The sequence below is a fragment of the Homarus americanus genome, unplaced genomic scaffold (assembly GCF_018991925.1).
Source record: "Homarus americanus isolate GMGI-L3 unplaced genomic scaffold, GMGI_Hamer_2.0 scaffold11794, whole genome shotgun sequence".
Classification (NCBI taxonomy): Eukaryota; Metazoa; Arthropoda; class Malacostraca; order Decapoda; family Nephropidae; genus Homarus; species Homarus americanus.
Window position 1 is genome coordinate 323,753 of NW_024739301.1, and position 22,254 is coordinate 346,006.

At 38.8% G+C, this 22,254-nt stretch overlaps 1 protein-coding gene and 1 non-coding gene across 4 annotated transcripts in view; one reads left to right on the plus strand and one right to left on the minus strand.

Moving 5' to 3' along the window:
- Window positions 1-17,899, minus strand: part of LOC121874469 (small nuclear ribonucleoprotein-associated protein B-like) — a 33,123-nt gene extending 15,224 nt beyond the window's left edge. For 2 of the 3 annotated variants that reach the window (XR_006090432.1, XR_006090433.1), the window contains exons 1-5: window positions 17,773-17,899; window positions 11,172-11,265; window positions 8,008-8,174; window positions 6,700-6,991; window positions 6,169-6,286 (exon numbers count right to left, since the gene is read on the minus strand). Coding sequence is in view for 1 of the 3 variants with exons in the window: in XM_042378586.1 (XP_042234520.1) it covers window positions 6,261-6,286; window positions 6,700-6,991; window positions 8,008-8,174; window positions 11,172-11,265; window positions 17,773-17,775 (582 nt within the window). In the remaining 2 variants the exon portion in view is untranslated. Of the gene's footprint in view, window positions 1-3,401; window positions 6,287-6,699; window positions 6,992-8,007; window positions 8,175-11,171; window positions 11,266-17,772 lie in introns of those variants that run through there. The other variant, XM_042378586.1, reaches the window with a different exon arrangement.
- A 1,243-nt stretch (window positions 17,900-19,142) lies between these two features.
- Window positions 19,143-19,213, plus strand: Trnag-gcc. Its single transcript has one exon. It is a non-coding gene; the product is annotated as a tRNA-Gly (tRNA).
- The last annotated feature ends 3,041 nt before the right edge of the window (window positions 19,214-22,254 follow it).

The following is a 22,254-nucleotide window of genomic DNA, read 5'->3' on the forward strand; positions in this document are numbered from 1 at the left end:
TTTGGTTAATTTATTAAGATTTTCAAACGAAAAAATCACGACATAGACCAAAAAATTTCGTGTGGATTCTGGCTAAGCTCTCCTGTCTCTCCAGCTGATAGTTCCCACAACAACAATGGTGCTGCTCAGTTTGAATTCTTTCCCCAGTTTGCAGTTTGTGTTCAGTTATGCATCTGTGTTACTGTGTACTGTACCCTTATTCAATGTGAATGGAAAAAGACCATCGAGTTCAAGTGGAAGCAGTGGTGATAAAAGATTCCATAAAGAAATTGCATTGGACATTAAACTTGTTTTAATCTCACACCCTCACCTCCTGCAGCACTCAACATTGTTTCTGGTAAGTAAAATTTGAGTGTTTTGTTCATTTACTATCGTGTTACATCATGAATGACTCATTGTATGTGGTTAAAACCATCTGATTTCATACCGACTGGGAACACCCCCATTCCAATTACATTGATTCTTATGGGGAAAATTGCCCAAATAATCGCAATGACTTCTATCCTGTGCGCCAAAGCATCTACACTGCTATGTGGGAGTAATTGGTCCTTCCTCTATATTTCTTGAGACAGAACTTGGTAAACCTAATTTGATATACAGGGATGCGTCATTTAGAGATCGGGATGCGTTCCTGAAAAACAGATCGCTGAACGAAAATAAATGAGAAATAATATCATAAACAAAGGATAATGAGGAATAATATCTGTGGACATAGCACGTACAGTGGTCCCTCGGTTAACGAGCACAATCCGTTCCAGCAGGTTGCTCGTTAACCGAAACTACTGTTTCAATGGGTTTGAGGGTAATTGGTTCCAGCTCACCGAAAATTGCCTAAATTCAACAAAATTTTTAGAAATTGACACGTACCTTGAGGTGTGTATGTAGAAGGCTCCTGAATGATGATGCTGATGTGAATTTGAAGTGGGAGGTGGAGGAGGAGAAGGGAGAAGAGAAGGAAGTGGAGGTGGAGGAGAAGCATTTTACTGCTTCTTGGAAGGTGAGTCACCTTCCATGAAAATGTCAGGAACCTCTGGACTGACATTTTCTCCACCATGAACATCCTCTCTCCTTCTTGAAGTGGAAAGCTGAGGGATAGCATCTTGTTCCCTCTGCCTTTTACTGAAGTGTCAATTGTGGTCTGTGGGGCATCTCTCCTCCTCACCATTAACTTATGTTTAAAGGAGACCATTCAGTCTTCAACATGACCCAAAGTTAGTTCAGTTTTTTCCACATCTGGGTGCTTTGAAGCCAGTTCCCTGAACTCCCAGTGGTATATCACATCTTTCAACTCTTTAGTTGACATATGGTCATCACTTTCAATTTCCTCCTCACCACTGTCAGCCTCTAACATCTCATCCAGTTGCTTCAAGTCATCAGGAGTAAGTTCCTCCTCATGAGACATCACGAGCTCTTTGACATCATCCTCTTCCACTTCAAGGCCCAATGACTGACCAATGGACACAATCTCCTGGTCCAACTCTGTTTCTTCCTCAAATCCCTCAAAATCATGGACTGCTGATGGCCACAGTGCTTTCCATGAAGAATTGAGGGATCTAGTGGAGACTTCCTGCCATGATGACACAATCAATTTTACAGCCTCCAGGATGTTGAATTGTGTCTTCCAGAACTGTTTCAGTGTTAGTTCAGGATCATTGGAAGTTGCCTGATGACACCTCCTAAACATTTTCTTCATGTACAACTTCTTGAAGTTGCTCATCACATTCTGGTCCATTGGCTGTATGATTGATGTAGTGTTGGGAAGCAAAAACAACACTTTCACAAAGTCAAATTGATACTCCAAAGTTCTGGCAAGTTCAGGGTCATGACCAGGAGCATTATCCATGAGGAGAAGAGCCTTTAAAGGGAGTTTATTGGTGGTTAGGTAGCTCTTGACAGAAGGGCAAAACACATCAACAGCCCATTCATTAAAGAGCTGTCTTGTCACCCATGCCTTACGGTTGGACTTCCAATAAACTCCAAGCTTTGTTCTTACCACTTTCTGTTGCTTGAACACCCTGGGGTTTTCAGAGTGGTAGACAAGCATAGGCTTCAGTCGGAAATCTCCTAAAGCATTGGCACCAAGCAATAGAGTGAGACGGTCTTTCATGGGTTTATGCCCAGGTAAAGAGGCTTCATCTCTGGTGATGAATGTTCTTTTGGGCATCTTTTTCCAGAACAGCCCAGTTTCGTCCACATTGAACACTTGCTGTGGAAGATAATTTTCTTCTTCCATCAGTTCTTTAAATTCCACTAAAAACTTTGCTGCCCCTTCCTTATCAGCAGTAGCAGCTTCACCATGCCTAACAACACTGAAAATGTCACTTCTTTTCTTAAATTTTTCGAACCAGCCTTTGCTGGCCCGAAAATCTTCAAATTCTGTGCCTGAAGAACCAGGTTGATCTGTCTTTAAATGTTCGTAAATCTCCCTGGCTCTTTCACAAATGAATTCAGTAGAAACTGAATCACCTTTCATCTGTTTTTCCCTAATCCAGATGAGAAGTAACCTCTCAGTTTTTGCAATTAGGGATCTACTTTTAAACACTCTGGTAGATTTGTCTCTCACTTTCACTTCTTTAAATTTGTCGTTCTGTGCAAGAATTGTCGATACAGTTGATGTCGACATACCATATTCTTTGCATAGCGCATTTGTTCTAATGCCTTGTTCATGTTTTTTTATAATTTCCTGCTTGGTTTGGATTGAAATCACTTTTCTTGATCTCTTAGGCCCCATGCTGGATTCAAACAATGTCAACATGTGATTTTTTAAGTTTAAGCTAGCTGTAAATAAAGAATATTTTCTTTAAAATAACACTGCATTGCACTATTTATTGTCAATATGTAAAATAAATTTCAAAATGACCAATAATTTGCTTGGAAACACAGAAAAAAAGCATTTAGTTGAAGTCTCAAGCAAGATGTTACCTCCACTGAAAACAGAGAGAGACTAATGCTTGTTTGGTGTGTTAAGAGGCTGGATGGCACGCATAAAACTAGTGACTTTACCTTCAATTATGTTCAAAAATTCTTAAAATGACTAAAAAAATGTAATACTAAACTTTTAAAATTATTGAATAGTATAAACTTCTTCATATTTACTAAGATAGTAATGAATTTAAGCCCTAGAATCGATTACTGTATTGGCAGACTAATACTACAGCTGGTTGACCGCCAAGTGCAAGCGAAAACATGTTGAAGGTCGGCTCATAAGAAACTCGTTAACCGAAGTTAAGAATCTTATGGGAGGTAATTCGTTAACCGAGGGATCACTGTAATTGTATCACGTACTTGCCTGGGCGACTCGCTACCTAGTAGCACTCCAGAGCGGGTGAGGGTGTACTGTGAGATTTGTTATTGTTCAACTAGTAATTTTTAGGAGATATAAATAATTTTTTTGTACTCTGTTACATTCACATATTTTTTATTACAGAATGTGCAAAAATAAATAAATATAAATAATTATCATAAGGTCAAAAACATAAAGGGAAGACAGTAAACAGTTCTTATCTGGTCCACCTGTTAGCCAACAAGAGCAGAGGAAGAGGAAGGAGCAATCACTTAGTACAGGGTAATGAACAGTCTGTACACTATACTCAATAACACCAAAGTCACAACAGTAACTGCAATGCACAGTGATCGATAATATACACAGCGATATAGTAAAGCACAGATAGCAATGTTCAAAAGCAGGGTAAACACAAATGTGAAAACAGCTTGGTTTAATATGTGGTGTGCTAGTAGCATACCCCTACAATGTGTGATTTCTATATAATAAACCTAGACAGGTACCCTTCTGGTTACCAAAAAATTTGTTTTTTTGCTAGAAAAGCTAGATTATGATTTTTAAAATCATTTCTAAAATTCAGGTTGGCTAATTCATAGGTAGTATATTATATAGCGGCTCCCTTTCCAAGTGGTTTAGTGTTGGCCTTGAAAATACAACGTTACCATGATATCTGAGTGGGCCGGAAAACATGCAGTATCACACTCGGCATTTATTTTACACCACTTAATTTTGTTATTTCCACCTTTCTTATACTGAATTAGACTCATGATTACCCGTATATAATACTGGTTAGGTAGGTGAATCCCCATTTTTTCGACTTCCCTCCTGAATTTTTTCCAGTGAGTTGATGATCACTAAACCGAACAATTGCAGTGTTAAATAATCAGGGGTGGTAGAAATTTTAAATCACTAAACCAAATTATTGCTAAGTGAATGATCGCTAAATGTCAGATACCTGAACAGCAGGTTAATTTCAGTAGCTCTACCCTTCAGAAGGCATGCTGATCCACTGCAATGTTAAAAAAATCTCTCACCTTATTTCTGAATTTCTCTTTACACCCTACTCATTGTTATTAACATCAAGGCTCTGTCAGGGGATTATTTACCTTGATGGATCTCACAGATCACTTGCATCCCTCATTATTCTTTTCTCTGTATTCCCACATATTTTACTCCATGATAATTCCCTCCCTGCCAGTTTCTATGTTTCACTGTGCATATCTTTCATTTCTTACTAACTTTCTTCCACATGGGCGCTTCTCCTCTTTTATGTACAGTATACTAATTCTGTTACCATCCCATAGTTGGTTTCATCACCACTCCTTTCCCTATAGTACCTCCTCTAATATTTAACTGCTCATTTGCTTACTCGCTTCCAATAACTTTTCATGTTCCTACCTCTTATGTACAGGGGTATATTCAAATCACTTTCACTTTCAGGTTAAAAACAAATATGCTGCAACCATCATTTCATAACCAATAATATTGGACTTTAACCTAGGCTAATATATTAATGAAATGCTCAGTAAGTTTAAAGATACTGTATTTTTATTATAAAAAAAAACAATGGTAGCGTGGTAGTGAAGAAAACACAACTAAGAGATGGAGCTCTGTCACACACTCACAGAGAACTAATGCACCAGTCTTTCTGCATTTGTCAATTATAAACAAAGAAGATGGCATTGTATGTCCTTCATTTTTTTTACTGTAGCTCGTCCCTTGGGTCCCACAGACAGCGATTTATTTTATATAAATATCCTCATTATCGAGTAGAGATCTTGACTTGACCACAGAAATTGGTACAAGCAAGTCAAGCAGAAACGATACATTTTGTCTGAGCGAGATGGGCTAGAAAATTTGACGGAAAAAGTGCTAGTGTGATGCCGCCTTTATTTGTGTTTCCTTCACTACCACACTACCATCTGTCCACTGAACGGTGTAAAAAAATTAAAAATTATGGCACACAATGTGTCAATCCTGTAAAATGATCTCTTATCAGTTATATCTAAATTGATAAATAAAAGTCGGGTAATTTTTTTTGTACATTAATTGTAGAAGTGATCATTAAGGCAGCGTCACACTGGGATTCTTTTGTTGATTTTTTGTCAACTTTCAGAAAATCGACAAACTTTTTGTTGTGCACCGTCACACATGCATTTAGAACCAACTAGGCAGTTTCCCTCAATCAACAACTGTCAACAAACAAGATGGATCCAACTGACAAAGAAAGCACAGCAATTCTATGCCTTTTTTGGTGTATGAGAAGCCTGGTGATCCCAGAGCCAGCGGCGCTGCCTTATCTAGTCCACCAAGAACTCCATGGAGAGGCATGTCCATACTTGGAAAATTATTTTATCTGTTGGTTCCGTCATGTTGTTGTTATTCCCGTATGGTCAAAATGTAAACATACGACATTTTCTTACCTTTTTAAAATTACGAAATTAAACATAATAAATGAGTAATCTTTGGAAGAAGAGCAATAATTACTTTATAGTAATTTCAGCTTTATATTTAAGTAAGAGTGTTAATTTTTTATTACCATTTATAGTATCAATTACTCCAGTAAGTTGTCGTCAGTGTAGACGGTCTGTACCATTTGACAGAAAGCCAATGACAATGCCGACGATTTGTGAAAAAATCAACGAGTAATGAAAAAGTTGACAAGTGAAATGCTAGCGTGAAGCCGCCTTTACCAACTTATACACAACTTCCTTTTCTGTGTATCAACATCACTTCTAAAAATAAATCAATAAAGGGGATAAGGGAAAGGGTAGTTGTGCAACCTTGGAACTTTACGGTACTTATGGCCGTTGTTGTCCTCTGACTAGCCACAATCACCCTTGAAAGGAGGAGAAAAAAAAATCTTCACAGCTACTATACTGTACCTTTCCTGTACTGATCATATGCTCTTATAATAAATTTTCGGGTTTGGATATGGAACACTTTGAAGCACTTGTGATGGCAGCTGGAGGTGGATCTAGTAGGGTCGCCCTCCTGGGGGGCCTGAAACAAATAAGCCAACAATGAACTGAAACTCTCAATGTCAAACAAATGGTAAGAGCTCTAAAAAGACCAACATAGAATGGGGCTGTAAATTTTTTTTTTTTTTTTTTTATCCTTTTGGAAAAGTCTGCCATTGTGGCTTGAAGGTTTTGAGGTGCTGTGGGATATTTTAATTCTACTCCGGACTGGGACACCTCACCGATTGTTACAGGTGGCTACCATACCACTGGATACCTTACATAACTCCAGGGGTAGTCAATTGGGAGAGGAGCTTACTTAATGAGGGTTAATAGTGAATGCCTACAAAGCTGGAGATGAATTCTAGTAAATATTACTCTGATGAAATAGACATCTACGACAAAGAAGCATGGACACTGAAAACAATGATCAAGGTTTTCATAATAAGTACCCACCTCCTCTCATCATGGAGCTACCTGGTGGTGCCATAGGACCACCACGACCCATGTGGGGAGGCATACCACCCATCATGTGAGGTGGCATACTTCCAGGAGGTCCTCCCCTTGGGGGCACATTAATCTGAGGACCAGCACGAGCTGCTGGTTGCATCATTTGCTGTGAAGGGCCACCCACTCCACGTACTGGTCCCTGCAAACCAGTTCCTCCGGTCCCAGGCATACCACGACCAGCAGGACGACCAACACCTGGTCCTGGAGCAGCCCCTGGCAGATTTACTCGGGAACCATCCTAGTTTGAACAACAAATGGCCCACGTTAAACATAAATACCTTTTTAGTTTCTTCATACATAGCTAGTGGTTTATCCCATCCCTTGGAAAAATGCTTGTCTATCACAGTGTTATTCCACCACCAGCAAGCATACCTTATAATGTACTCATTCTATTGCTGTGTGCACAAGGGCTAGTATATAAGGAGAGAACCCAATCCTTCACTCCAGCTGGGAATTGACATTATGACTATTCACATGTAAAGCAGTTGCTCGACCACCAAGCTATAGCACCAGTTTTTAAACACCGTTAAAACAAAATATGATTACTGTCGGCATGAACTTTGTCAAGTTCTTCAGATATGATACTTAATGACCTCAAACTTTGACCTGTTAACCCCAGAACTAGTCATAGGTAAGGTTAATGCTTATATTTAGGGTTTTCAATGAATGTTGAGGCAGAAAGGTCAATGAGAATCTGAAAAGACATTGAATAATGGGGTCCATGCATACCTAATACATATATGTCATCATATAGAAGGAACAAACGACAACAACCAGTCAAAATGAATACAAAAGGCTATTGATACTGTTTTGAATAATTTGTCCATTTGTCAGGTCAACATGAATATCAAGGTTTATTTAGTCTAATTATTCCACAATGAGGTGAACAAGTCCACTGCCATACTATAATAAATTTCGAAGGGCCATAACTAGGGACTGATGACAAAAACTGCTGATTATTGAACTAATCTTAAATCTTGTACTGTAATACATATCCTAGTATGATTATGATATTGCTATGTCTTGTTTGTATTGCTTGTTGCATGATATTGTTCTGATGCATGGCTTTGTGTTCCAGGTATATGGTGGGGCTTAAAATATATTCTGAAACCAGTGAACTGTATTCTGAATTAATCAACATGCACATACTAAATGGTGAAAATCCATTGTTATTACAAGATGTATGAAGATAAAGTATGTACTGTACAGTATTCATCTCAACCCCAATCAAGACATTGGAAGGCAGCAACAAACCTCAGCTGGGGGAGGACCTTCCAGAGTCATGGTCACAATGGTTTCACCTCGTAGTAACAGTAAACCCATTGTCCGCTTCTCCTGTTTTTCTTCTTTATTCTTTTTTCCACGTACACAACGAAATTCCTCACAATCAGCCAGGATTACATTCATGTGCTTGTCAAAAGCTGGAAATAAACAAATTACTGTACACTCCAATTTAACTAAAATACAAGGGTATGAAATAATGAAGCACAAGAGATCCCCTCAATACCATCCACTATCATTGTTTTCATTGATGAAATGGCTGAAATTCAAGTCATATATGACTGGGACTTATTGAAAAATGACAATACCCATAGGGATATAATAGTTTGCCTACCAGGAAATTTGGTTTTTGTCAGATAATCTTTGATTACCTGAGGAAGGTGAAAGGGGTAAATGCAAGAATTCTCACTTTGAAGCTACAGGCAGTGAGGAATTTGAGATTAAAGTAATCCATCAAGGGTCTGTCTTGAGTCCCCTTCTAATTAATTTAGCTTCTTCACGTGGGTACCACTGTCCAATTCAAGTGGTCCTAGAAAATGCTGCAAAACATCAAAACAAACATAATATGGAGTTAACTTCAGTTTGAGTTACTGGAAGGGTACAGCATAAAGATGGTTGTCACTGTTTTGAATGAGTGGTGGAAGCATATCTCCTAAGAAATTTCTTGAAGCTGTATGGAAAAATGTATGACCAGAATGAGTGTGCTCCTTTATTGGCTTTGGCCAAGAAAAAGTGAGTGGGGGTCCCAAAGGCATGGCTACCCATAAGGGACAGTGTGGATTGAGCACACTGTATACTAAGCCTTCAGTACACAAGGAGGCAGCATGGCTGGTACAGCACTTGACTGCATACACTTCCCCAAGTTGTAAACTTAAGTAACCATTTACAGCTGGGTGAATTTAAAGTGCCTGGGGATCGAACCACCAACCCCTGGAACAGGAGGCAAGCGCCGATTCACTCGGCTGTTGCAGGACCTTAAAAGATGTCGTCAAGAGTTTCTTGTATCACCCCTAGTCACGGCAGGCAAAGATGTCAATGGGCAGCTCCAAAGTTATCATGAGGAGTTGACAGCTCTGAGGTATGCCAACAGCTAGAGGAAGAGATGTCAGCAGAGCAGTTGACCCAATCCAGGGCTACTTAGAAGGATGAAAAAGAGGATACTGAAGTAAGGCAGAGAATGATGATATTACAAGAAGGAAATGGTACAATCATCAGCAATAATAAAATACTGTTAACCATCCTTGGTGATCTCAAATAGTGAAAAATAACAAGATTTTTCAGCCACCAACAATAAGAAAAATGTAATCAACTCCAGTACATCAATCACCCACTCCACTACTTCAGTTATAAAATGGGGGCTTTATTCCTGAACCAATTTGATCCTCTTTTGCCTTTGCCTCAAAACCCAAACTTTTTCCTTCTTCTTAGAAGCATGCCTTGGTTCAGCCCATCCCAAAGGGTGAACATCCTAATCTCTCTATCACCTCATTGCCCTAACTTCATCCCTCTTTGACCCTTTCACTGCGTGTCACGCGCTTGCCATTTTATCCTGGCTACCGCCAGACGATTTTACTCAGCTTAGGGTGACCCCCGCTGTGAAAGGGTTAAAACCTATCTCGATTAAGCCTTTCACTGCGTGTCACGCACTTTCCATTTAATTCTGGCTACCACCAGACGATTATATTCAGCTAAGGGTGACCTTCCACTCTGAAAGGATTAAGATTTTAAAATTTATCCTAAGCTCTCATTTTCTCAAACACCTTGAACGCCTCTATCTTTTCTCGGATTACCAGTATGGTTTCCACCAAGCGAGATCTACTGGTGATCTGCTCTTCTACTGCACCCATCTTTGGTCATCCTCTCTTAGAAGGTATGGCATAAGTCTTTGCTTTCTAAACTTCCTTCTTGTGGTTTCTCTCCCTCTGTTCTCCCATTTATAGGTTCCTTGAGAACCGATCTATGGCAGTTGTTGTCGAGGGTTGTTCAATCTCTTGCTCTTTCTCTACCAAGTGGTGTTCCACAGGGGTCTGTTCTTTCACCTACTCTCTAACTTCTTTTTACCAATGATTTACTTCACACTACTACTAAGTCTATCCATTCTTACGCTGATGATTCTTCTCTTCACTCTTCTCATTTTTCCCTAACTCTTAAACTAGACCTGTTTCTAGAGCTAATATCGTTTCTTCTATCAATGCGGATCTCCGAATGAGGAGGTAGGAATTTGGTCAAATTCAACAGTAAGAAAATACAGTACAGTACTGTATTTACCAATTATACTTTCCAAAATAGAACATCTCCCACCAATCATATTTCAGGATACAACCATTTTGCCAAATTCTAAATAGATATGTTAGGCCTCACCATTTCCTCTAATATGTCATGGAAGCCACACATCTACAACATAACTAAAGTTGTCTATCAAAAGCTGGGGATATTGTACAGATGCAGTAGCTAATTCACTGCTGCTTCAGATTTATAAGGGATTCATTTATCCTAACTTGGAGTACTGCTCTCAAATCTGGGGAGGCTCTTCTTTTGTCCAACTGTTAGAAAGGTTGGAATGAAAGGCAGTGTTGCTTCACCCTCTCTCTTTTACAGGTACATTAACGGGCATTCTAGCTACTGCCGCCAAGGCCGTGGGCTCGTAACACTCGTCTTGCCGCGGTGTCCACCGTTTCTGTGTGGATGTCGGTCACACTAGAATAACCTGTTATAGTAGTTCCTTCTTTCCTCACACAGCCAAACTGTGGAATACTCTGCCTTCTGTGTTTCCATCGTCTTACAATCTGTTTCACTTCAAAAAGCTCATTTTCTGGCCTCTTCATGGTGTAGAATAATATACTCTTCTTCCTCCTCTAATTCTTATTTACCTTTTTTGCCCCATTGTGGGTTGATGACTTGTGCCCGGGTGGGCTATTCCTCATTAAAAAGGTTAAACATGAGCAAATTTGTCATTTTGGCTGGAGGTCAGTTTGAATTAAATCCCCTGATAAAAATGATACTGTTGACAGTTGAAACAGGCCTACTTTAAAAACTTATAATGTTATATATCATGAACCTCATGCTTCCAAAATCCACTAAATATATTATCCTTTAAAACAAAATTTTGAACAGGGTTCAGGCTCCCCTCCCCCAACCTTTGAAGATTCCGATGAATGTCCGGCTGTCCAGCATGGTCACCTTCATGCGGTAGCCAATATGGCTCAACATCTTGTTATTTTTGGAGAAAGTCTGAAAAAAAAAAAGGTGAGTTGTAGATAAGTAAACCAATGACTTTCCAGAAAATCAGATTACCCAGTAATCTATACTATATATATAAAACAAAGAAGTCTGTCTGTCTGTCTGTTTGTGTCCGCACGAGAATCTCGGAAACTACTTTACCGATCTGGACCAAACTTGGCATGGATAGCAAGTGTCATGTGGGGATCTCAAAAAAAAAAAAAAAAAAAAAAAAACCAACCAACCAACCCGATCCGAAACACTCAACCCGACCCCATCCCGACACGCCTGAGAGAAAGAGAGATTAACGGTCAGCGCGGACGCAAACACAGAAAAGTCGTATTCCCTCCTATGATTTACAGCTATTTTGATCCTTAGGTTCTCTTTCATTATGGCTTACTTTTCTCTGCATCTAACCTCCATCCGTTACACCACACAGAGGTTGAAAAGTCGTATCCCATCGAACGTATTATAGCTAATTTTGTCCTTATGCTCGCTCTCTCTCTCTCTCTCTCTCCGTCAAAAATGTGGTCTACCCTAATGCACTACAGTGAGACAATGTGTAGCCTCCTGGAGGGTGGCGTTCAACTGTGGCCTAGCGAAAGAGCGGGCGTTTCTGCTAGTATATTAATAAATGTAGGACTGAAGTGTGAAATCGCACTGAATGGTGTCCCAAATTACTCTCCTTTCTCTTCACTGTGGTCAAACTCTTTTACTTTGTGGTGTAAGCCCAAAACTCAATCACAAAACAAAAATAAGATCAAATGGAAAATTGGATTACGTATGTCAGAACTGGTGATTAACTTCAAGATTCACTTTGAAGGGTTTTGAGAAAAAAAAATTAATTGTCAAGGTTTGCTTCAATTGAAGATTTTTTAACTAAACAAATTTGAAACATCAGAAATTATTTTATGCATCAACCCTGAGGCTCTAGTAACATCCACAACTCCTCCTCCCCTTTCTCAAGATGCCTTAATGCACCCACTTTCACAACTAAAAATTTTCCTTTGTCTCTTCTGCACATGACAACATTCTTATTGTATTCTTGTTCACTGTTTTAAGTTTTTGTGTTCATATTCCACAGTTTGTCATCACTAGAGGTAATTTGAGGTTAAAAAAAAGAAATATGGGGTGAGGAGGAATGCTCTGGGACATATTTTTGGGTTCTGCAGTCCCTTATCCTATACTACAAGTACTTCCTACTGATATACTGTACCTATACTTTAATCCTGTTAACAGGAATTTTCGATCACCCGATTTTTATTATTATTTTTTTAGCATTCCAAGAAAATTCTCTCGGTTCTATGCATTAGAACAAATTTCTGAGAGATTGCATCATGAGCCGACACATGCCAAGCACAGGGGTGAGTAGACTCAAGGGTGTTTGTGAGCTACAAATGTCATGTGACTTCAAGGAATGCTTATGATTGGCTGATGTATCTTGCAGCCTATCTCCTCAAACTGTCGCATCATGACACTCTTAGTTCAATGTCTGCTGCCATTGTACAAGCTCGTTTGCTCACTCACTGTTGTTTTTGCATACAATATGTGCTGTGCAGTACTGTTCATAACTGTACCAAGATATAATCAGCCAAGAATATTGTTAAGAGGTAAAAGATTACAGCTACATGTACAGTACTGTATTGTACATTCGGTAAGTATGAAAGTACTGTATGCACAGTACTGTACATAGGAGAGTGGACAGTGTATGCCTACTGTAGGCTAGTGTGTAGAGGGTGTATGTACAGTATACATGTATAATCTCTCCTTCATGGAGGAAAAGAGTGAGCTAGCCACACCTGCTACAGTAGCTGGTACAGGACAAAGGCAGGCCATCCTGTATCAATATATCACCATTTGACCTGCCTGCATCACAAGCTCAAGACAATTATACAATGGATCTTTGTATGATCAATCTGTTTTACAATGTAAAAAAAATAACACCATTTACTGCTATGCGATGATTAAGATCAGTTTTAGCAATGGTTATGGCTCTAGATACTTGTTTACAAAACCTAATAAACACTTACAATATTAATTTATAAGATATTTTTACAGTACAGCTCCTCCCCGACTTACGACCTACTCGACTTACGACCACTCGCACTTACGACCTGCCTCAGTCGTACAGGTTGACAATCCCTTATCCGAAATCCTTGGGACCAGATGCATTTCGGTTTTTGGAATTTTTCGGTTTTCAGAATGGTTAGTTTTTTTTTTTTTTTTTTTTTTTACAGGGATCAGCCCACCCGGGCACAGGTCACTGCCCTACAGTACATTGGGGCCTGGGGGCTTATAATAATAATAATAATTCATAGGTCTAGGTTGTGTTTCTCACTTTTGATCTTTTTTTCATTCTTGTATTTCTTTATTATTATTATTATTATTTTATTATTACAGTATTATTGTTATTATTATTATTGTTATCATTCTTATTTTATTTTTGTGTATTTTTTATTAAAAATTTTATTTACTATGAATAATTATTATTACAGTATTACTGTATTATCATTATATTATTATAATTATTATTACATCCCCCCCAGGCCCCGATGTGGGTCAGTGACCTGTGCCCGGGTGGGCTAATACCCGAAAAAAATAAATAAATAAATAAGAAATTGCTCCACAAAAAAAAAAAAATAACGGTTTTCAGAGCTTTTCGGTTTTTGGAATTTCGGATAAAGGGTTGTCAACCTGTACCAAAATTTTGTCAAATTACATATTTTAGAGTCCCAATGTAAGTACACATAGAAAAAAATTTTTTAATTCACTTTAAAATGGCTGGCAAGCTTAAAAGTGAGAGTTTTGTGGTGCTGAGAAGAAAAAGTGACACCCATTTTAGATTTTCTACGTATTATTTAAGCATTTTCGACTTACGACCTGGATTTGGGTCCCTAACCCCGTCGTAAGTCGGGGAGGAGCTGTATTAATTTCCTTACTCTAAACTATTGCTTACTGTACTGTATTATGAATTTGTGTGACATGTATATAAAGACAGCTGTTGACTCTGTACATCATTGTCAAGGTTCTCATGGAATTTAACCCAATATACAGTATTAGACAACTCTCAACTGACGGTTGGGGAATTTTATTTATTTTTTTGGATTTCGTGTATGGTGGAAATATTACGAGTTTCATTGAGTTTACAAAATTATCACAGGTGCATGTACTGTATTGTATTTGAAGCAAATACACCAAATAAAAAGTATTGTCAAGATGACTGAATTAGAAAGTTCCAATGAATCAAATAATGGTGGTTTCATTGGAACTCATATAAATCCAGGCATATTATATATACAATATTATGGTATAATTATATTACTATTTGGAATGGTTTGTTGGACTATGATACCATATGTAAATAGTAAATACATGTACTGTACTGTACTGTACAGTAATTAGTTAGTACACTTCATTTAGTTTCCATTGCTTATTATAGCCATTTGACTAGTTACGGTTGTTCCAGTAATGAACACCAGAGGACCTTAGTTTCCTGCCGTCCACCTGTATGGTAGGATGAATGCCGGCTGATGTTCAGTTTTACTCCTGACACCGACTGCTGTGCATCGGAGCTACTTCCACAATTCTCTTGGTGATGTCTGGATATATTTCTTCTTACTTATGTGACTGACCTGTATTCAACTCAACAGATAAGTTATTAGTACAGTATTATTATTTTTAGATATATGATTTAGGATGTTTAAGTAAGAATTTAAATTACACTACCATTCTCTTTTGCTTTGTAATGAATTCATGTTATTTATTTATTTTTGGGGTAAATATATTAATTTGTTTTCATATGCACAGTATTTCTCATTCTGGGTACTGTACAGGATTCCGTTCTTTACCATTAAACAACAATTGACCTCTTGAACCCACTCTAAAACACCAATAAACAATAAGTGTATTATCATACTATTTTTACAGATCAGTACCTGTATTCTCCCAACCTGACTTAGATCTGTAATAGCATCTAATACAAATAAAATAAAAATACACAACTTTAAATTCTTTCCAAATACAAATTTTTCTGTACTGCATTTGAAAATGCAAATACTGTACAAAGATGTACAGTACAGCGAGTTCTGCTATAACGCGTGTTTTGATAACGCGAATTTGCTCTAACGCGATTTATGAATAGAGGAACAATATTTGTATAACGCGAACGCTTGTCTCCTGTAACGCGATTTTTGCTTACTATTTCTCCAATTTTGTGGTATTAACTGTGAATATGGTAAAGAAGAATATCTCCAAGAAGCGTTCTGGTGATCGAATTCCCGGTGATGATCGTAAAAGAAAGGATATAACACTTGAAGAGAAGCTCGATGTTATCAACCTCAAAATCACCCTTCTCCCCCATCAAGTTATATTCATATTTTTTCAAGGTAAAGTGTTACATTTACTGTATGATTTCATTATTAGATATGAATGTAACATTTATTTAGACTGTGCTATCCTTTGTGTTAGGCTAACTACTAATTTTTTTCGATTTCGAGTAGTAATCTGCACCTAACCCTATTTTCTCCACAAGCCCTGTTGTTTCTATTAAGCGATTTTCTATAACACGATATTTTGCAAGAACACAACTATCGCGTTATAGCAGAACTGACTGTATTTGGTTCCATCCCTGGATAACAAACAAATGTATTGGAACCCATTTTTTAAGTACTGTACTGTATTACAAACCCTGATGAGAACCTTAATCGTTTCATAGACAGTACAGTCAACCCTCGCTTTACGCGGTACCCTGCCGAAACCGGAATGCTCACTTTCCGCGGTGAGTGTACCCCTTTACTCGGAGAGCGGCTGGCAGTCCTCTCGCGCCGCGCCATTTTTGGATCCAAACCTCCCGCCATCCGCCATGTTGTGTAAGCGGCACGAGTAGGTTGCGCAGTGTATGTCTTTGTTGCGTTATCGGTGACGTCATATGACATAGCGGACTGTGATTGGGCAAAGCATCCTTACCTCCCTCCCTGCTATCTGTGATTGGTTTAATGTAGTACTATGACGTGCCCCGCCACGGGAGCGTTCAAGCCCCTCGACCTACCGCGTCAGTTACACCCCTCCAGGCTACACCGTGTATATCGGTATCCATTGTTCTATAAGAATGGCTTCCACCGGACCACCACCACCACCACAAAGAAACCTTGCATTACCTGGACCCAGCCGCCCTAAGCCAAAGAAGACACGACGTTCGACGTTCCTTAAGCTACGAAATTAAATATAAGATCATACAAGAGTTGGAGAAAGGAACAAGACAGGTTGATCTCGCGCGCCAGCATGGTGTTAACGAGTCTACGATCAGGACAATTAAGAAGGATGCAGCCAAGATAAAGGAGCACATGAACATCACAAAGTCTACAGGTGCTTCTATGATCAAGTATTGCCACAACCAGGTGCTTCTTAAGACAGAAAAATTACTTGTGAGGTCTTACTGTAACTATATCTTGCACTAGTCAGGCCACACCTCAATTGTGCAGTTCAGTTCTGGTGCCCTTATTATAGAATGGATATCAATTCACTGGAGTCGGTGCAGCGAAGAATGACGAAAATGATTCTGGGAATTAGAAACCTTCCATATCAAGATAGGTTAAAGAAACTAAACTTGCATTCCCTAGAAAGACGAAGAGTGTGGGGAGATATAATAGAAGTATTTAAGTGGGTGAAAGGAATCAATAGAGGCGATATAGATAAAGTTCTTATAATATCCAAGCAGGATAGGACTCATAGCAACGGATTTAAGTTGGATAAGTTTAGGTTTAGGAGGGAGATAGGAAGGAACTGGTTCACAAATAGAGTGGTGGACGAGTGGAACAAGCTTTGCAACTTTGTAGTAAGTGCTGGAACGCTGGAAAGTTTTAAAAGGAGGCTAGATAGATTCATGGACGATAGAGAGTGGTAGTAACTCTCGACAGGAGCTGCCATGCACAGGCCAACCAGCATATTGCAGACTCCTTATTTTCTTATGTTTAAATGACCTATAGTTGGTGGTTCAGAAGTGAAGTAGATGTAAAGAAATGCCATAGATATTACCTATCAATGTGACAAGCATGGTAGGTCTTTTGCATGTACTGTACATACAGTATTCCAGTTTCCTCTTGTACTAATGCTGGGCTGAAGAGCAAAGTCATCAGGATCAATAAGATATTAGGGCAGTGGCCTTACATCATCCGTCACAGAGGTAGCTTGAATTAAGAAATACTTGGACTAAGATATGGATTCGAAAATTGCAGGTAACATTACTGATACATTTCCTTGGATCATGTCTAGATTTTAATACTTTTAGTCTAAATTGCAGTACGAATAATACACCGACATTGAGGTACAGGCCCGGTTCATAGTCACAATTTAATATATTTTTATTAAAGTGCCGTACAATCAAGTTTCATTAGTCCTTCCTTATCACACTGTGAGAGGAAGCATCACTCAGTTATCATTACTATAGAAATAAAATGTTACAAAACACGAAATATTAGCGACAGAAATATAAACTACAATACCTCCTCTGAGAATACTTACCATGTTTTTGGGTCCACGTGGGTAATTGTCCCACAAGAGAGTAAAACGTTTTTCCACGCCGAAGCTTCTGACGTGTTTGTTGACACCGCCTGGACAAGGTGGCTAGTTAGTGTTAGGATAGCACGACGAACAGCCTAAAATTTATGAAAAAATTTGTTTATAAATCCATAAAATAAAACATAGATATGAATAAAATTATAATCTTATGCTACTTTCAGGCTAAGTTAAATGGATCACCTAAATACTCACCAACCCTTAGAGTCAGGGTGATTGTCCTTCAGAAGTTCAGATGTAACCTTCAGGTGGGTAACCGACTAACCGAGTATTATGGTTCATTGCAAATAGTTCAGGCAAATGATGCAACTCTTCTTCCTATCATACAAACAGTGATTAGGTCAGGGTCCATCATATGTAGTGACGAATGGAGGTAAGAGAGCATACTGGAAAGCTGTTATTTACAAGGTCAGTACCGTTTATGTATTCATTGTAGTAACACCATTGACGTGTGATGGAAGGGTTACTGAGGGTGCTGTCCAGTTTTATTTTTATCCTTTTCGCCATTGATTGGCTCGTTAGCTATTTGGACAGTCGGTCATGTCTCTGTTATGCCCTGTTGGCAAGTACTGGGCATGTACTGGCTCTTGAAATGTATCTGTACCTGCGCCAGTGTTGGTTAAGTGTGGTCTTGAAAGAGCTCGCACTCGGTGCCTTCACAACACGTTCCGGCAGATTGTTCCAAGATAAACTAAATGTTTTAGAGGTAATTATAAAGGACTAACCCGTGAGCGAAATTGATTGAAAACAATTATAAAAACGCCGGATTTACATTGTTACATTATAGTGGACACTTGTAGTTTGTGGAAATAGGTTAAAAGTGGATATTTTAAAAATAAACGTTACTTAACATTTGTGGGTGTGAAGAACAGACCTAACCATCCAAACTAAATAAACCTACCTAACCTTACCTAACTTCCCCCGTATATTAAACAGAAAGAACTTACTATGATATGGTGTGAAATTTGAGGCATTTTCTGGACGTGAGATGATACGGCCGCATCGGCGGGTTAGTCCTATATTGTAGATTAACCGTTTCAGAGAACAACTGCAGTTGGCGTGCTAATACGAGGCAGGAAAACATGATTGTCCTTGCAGGAGAAATACGTTGCCTAGGTAAAGCAGTGGTATCTCTGCCTGTCACGCAGGAGACCAGGGTTCAATTTTCCGTCGGGATGCCACTTCTCTTGAACCTTATTTAGTGTGAGGGAGGTGACGGCTGTGGGCACTCTAAAAATATCTATGGAAACAATGATGTAAATTTTCAAAGTCTTTCGAGCACAGTTAAATAGTATACCATTTGCTATTACATTATAGCATCGGTGGTTCAGTGGTAGAATTCTCGCCTGCCACGCGGGAGGCCCGGGTTCGATTCCCGGCCGATGCACGTTTTGTTAATTTAACACCTACAGGCAGGCGACGTAATAAATGTCTGTAAGCACCTTGAGACATTACTTTATACTTTAGTCGACAATATATATATATATATATATATATATATATATATATATATATATATATATATATATATATATATATATATATATATATATATATATATATATAATATATATATATAGGAAGATCCCTTGATTTAAGTGCCAGCGAAATAGTCTTTCCTATCACTCCATTCAAACGCTCGCACTGGCCATTTCCTTGAGGATTATATGGTGTTCGACGAGTTGAAATGTCACTTTCATTCAAAAACTGCTTCAGCTCAGAAGACATAAAAGCAGACCCACGATCTGAGTGGAGAAAGGCCGGCATGCCAAGAGTAGCAAACAATTGAGTCAAACATCTAATCACATTTATAGCAGATGTATCAGTACATAAGAATGCAAAAGGGAACCTAGAGAATTCATCCACCACAGTAAGCAGATAGCGATTAACTGTAGCATTTTGTAAAGGACCCTTAAAATCAATACTAAGTCTTTCAAAAGATTGAGTTGACTTTATCAACTGAGACAGCTGCGGATGATAAAACCTGGGCTTGCATTCAGCACATACTCGACAAGAAGAAAACTCTATTGACATCATCAGCAGAATAAGTGAGATTACGGGTTCTCACAAAATGAACTATTCTTGTCACTCCGGGATGGCAGAGAGAGTTGTGGAACAGGAAGATCCCGGTGATCTTTAAGACGTTCAGGATCAGGTTTAATATCTCCATTAGAAATTGGATATCCCAACAAGTTGACAGACTCAGTAGAAAAGGTGCATTTATCATAATTGAATGTGAGGTTATTTTTTTAGACAGTTTCGAGAAACTTATGCAGATTAGGCAAACTTTTTCGGAGTGAGGGTTGTTAACTCTTGGAACAATCTACCAGAGAGTGTTGTGACGGCACCGAGTGTGAGCTCTTTCAAGAGAAGACTTGACCAACACTGGAGCGGGTTCAGGTACATTCAGGAGCCGGTACATGCCCAGTATTTGCCAACAGTGCGTGACAGAGACGTGACCGATCGCCCGGGCGGCTAGCGAGCCGATCTTTTGGTGAAGAATATAAATGAAAAGAGATGTGACCGATCGCCCAAGCGGCTAACAAGCCGATCAGTGGCGAAGAGGATAAAAGTAAAAAAGTAAAAATATCATGTTCTTTTGTTCTACCGCTTAATACATTGTCTAAGTAAGCAAAAGTACCAGAAAGAGAGTTTCCAGCAATGAAATCATCCACAATACGCTGAAAACAAGCCACACCATTGGCTACACCAAAAGGCAATCTGCAAAACTGATACAATTTTCCACCTGCCTCAAAAGCAGTATAAGGCCTATCCTCCTCACGCAAAGGAATCTGATGGCAGACTTCAAAAAAATGGTTGTAAAGAACCGGTACTGTACTGTGCTCCTTTATTGACTAAGAAACCTATACGAGGTCGTGGGTATGCCAAGATGAGCTAGGTTCAATAATGCCTTCTAACAGTAGTCGACTTGCTTCTGATTCAACGATTTTCTGATCGGCGGTGCTGTACTGTCTAGATTTGGTAGCAATGGGCTTAGAATCAGGCGATACATAGAGAAAAGAGGTGGAGGAAGAATTGATAAAGTGGTCAACCCATTTATTGTTAAAGGGGGTTTCTTCCCTCCCAATTTCACACTTACATAATCATGTTGTTGCATAAAATCCTGATCTAATATAACTTCACTACACAAATCAGGCAACACAGATAGATTGACATTTTGTAAACATGACCCTGCAATTGTAGGTTTACAATACAATAACTTACCACTTTAGTCGAGAGAGATGAGGTGGCCATAGAGATTCGGCTATTTCTATGATAGTGGTATATCATAATACTTCGCCAACTTTTCACACAAAAAGCTCCCAGAACTTCCAGTATCCAAAAGAGCATCTACCTTATTACCATTTCAGCTTCCATCATTTTCTCCACGGAAAAAAAAAACTTGAAACTGTAATGACGAGAGAGAGGGGATGGTTGGAAACCGTAGAGATTTCGTTCAGTTTTCGGTCAGTAATAAAGAAACTCTCCTTTCCTGTGGCTTCATGTTATGCATCTTGTAATATCTGTTTCTTATACTTTAACTATAAAAACATATATCACATAACTTTAGACTTTTTTCCTAACCAGTGTACTTAGGGCAGTGGTTCTCAACCTGGGGGCCATGGCAAGAATTTAGGGGAGCCACGGCGAGCTGTTATAAATTGTACGTTTCCAATTTATGTTGGGAATCTGAATTAAACAAAACTTGTATTGACTTGACAGAAGAGAATTTTCCTTTTTTTTAATCATAATACAATTTTAATATCTACATACTCTGGTGCTAATTTTTTTAACGTATTATTTATGATTTCACAGGTCCAGTCCCTGTCTGTGTGACAGGCGCTGGACCGAGCTGCTGAACGGACTTGTTCAGTACGTGTCATCCCTTTGCAAGTGGTGATAGGACCGAATGATCTCAGTCTGGCCTGGGATACCATCACGAAAACAGTGGAGTGTATTGTATCTGAACCATATATTGTGCTTGAGCTTGACTCAGCATAATATACTCGTAATTGGTGTTACTTATTTTGTTTCATAATTCATGTGGTCGCTGCTTTACGTGGGTGAAATATTTGTACACTTCCTGTATTAATTATTTCGTTATTTATTGGTGCCATTGTTGTTCATACTCATATAATCCTACCATTTTTAGTGCTAAATTGGTATGACTCACTAGTCTTCCAAGTTGGGCAGTGCTTGTCAAAGGAGGCGTGTTCTTGCTTACAGAAGTGCACTTCAGCTTGCTTGCTTAAGTGTGGATGTTTACCTGTGTGCATGACTATGTGTGAGTGCATGGGCGTGTTATGTATGTGAATGTGTTTTTGTCATTCTAACTCTTGTCCTTTATCATTCTTTAGTCTTTATCACTTGTCTGTTCTGGGAGAAAAATGAAGGAGGCCACGAGGATGTTGAAAATTCCTCAAGGGG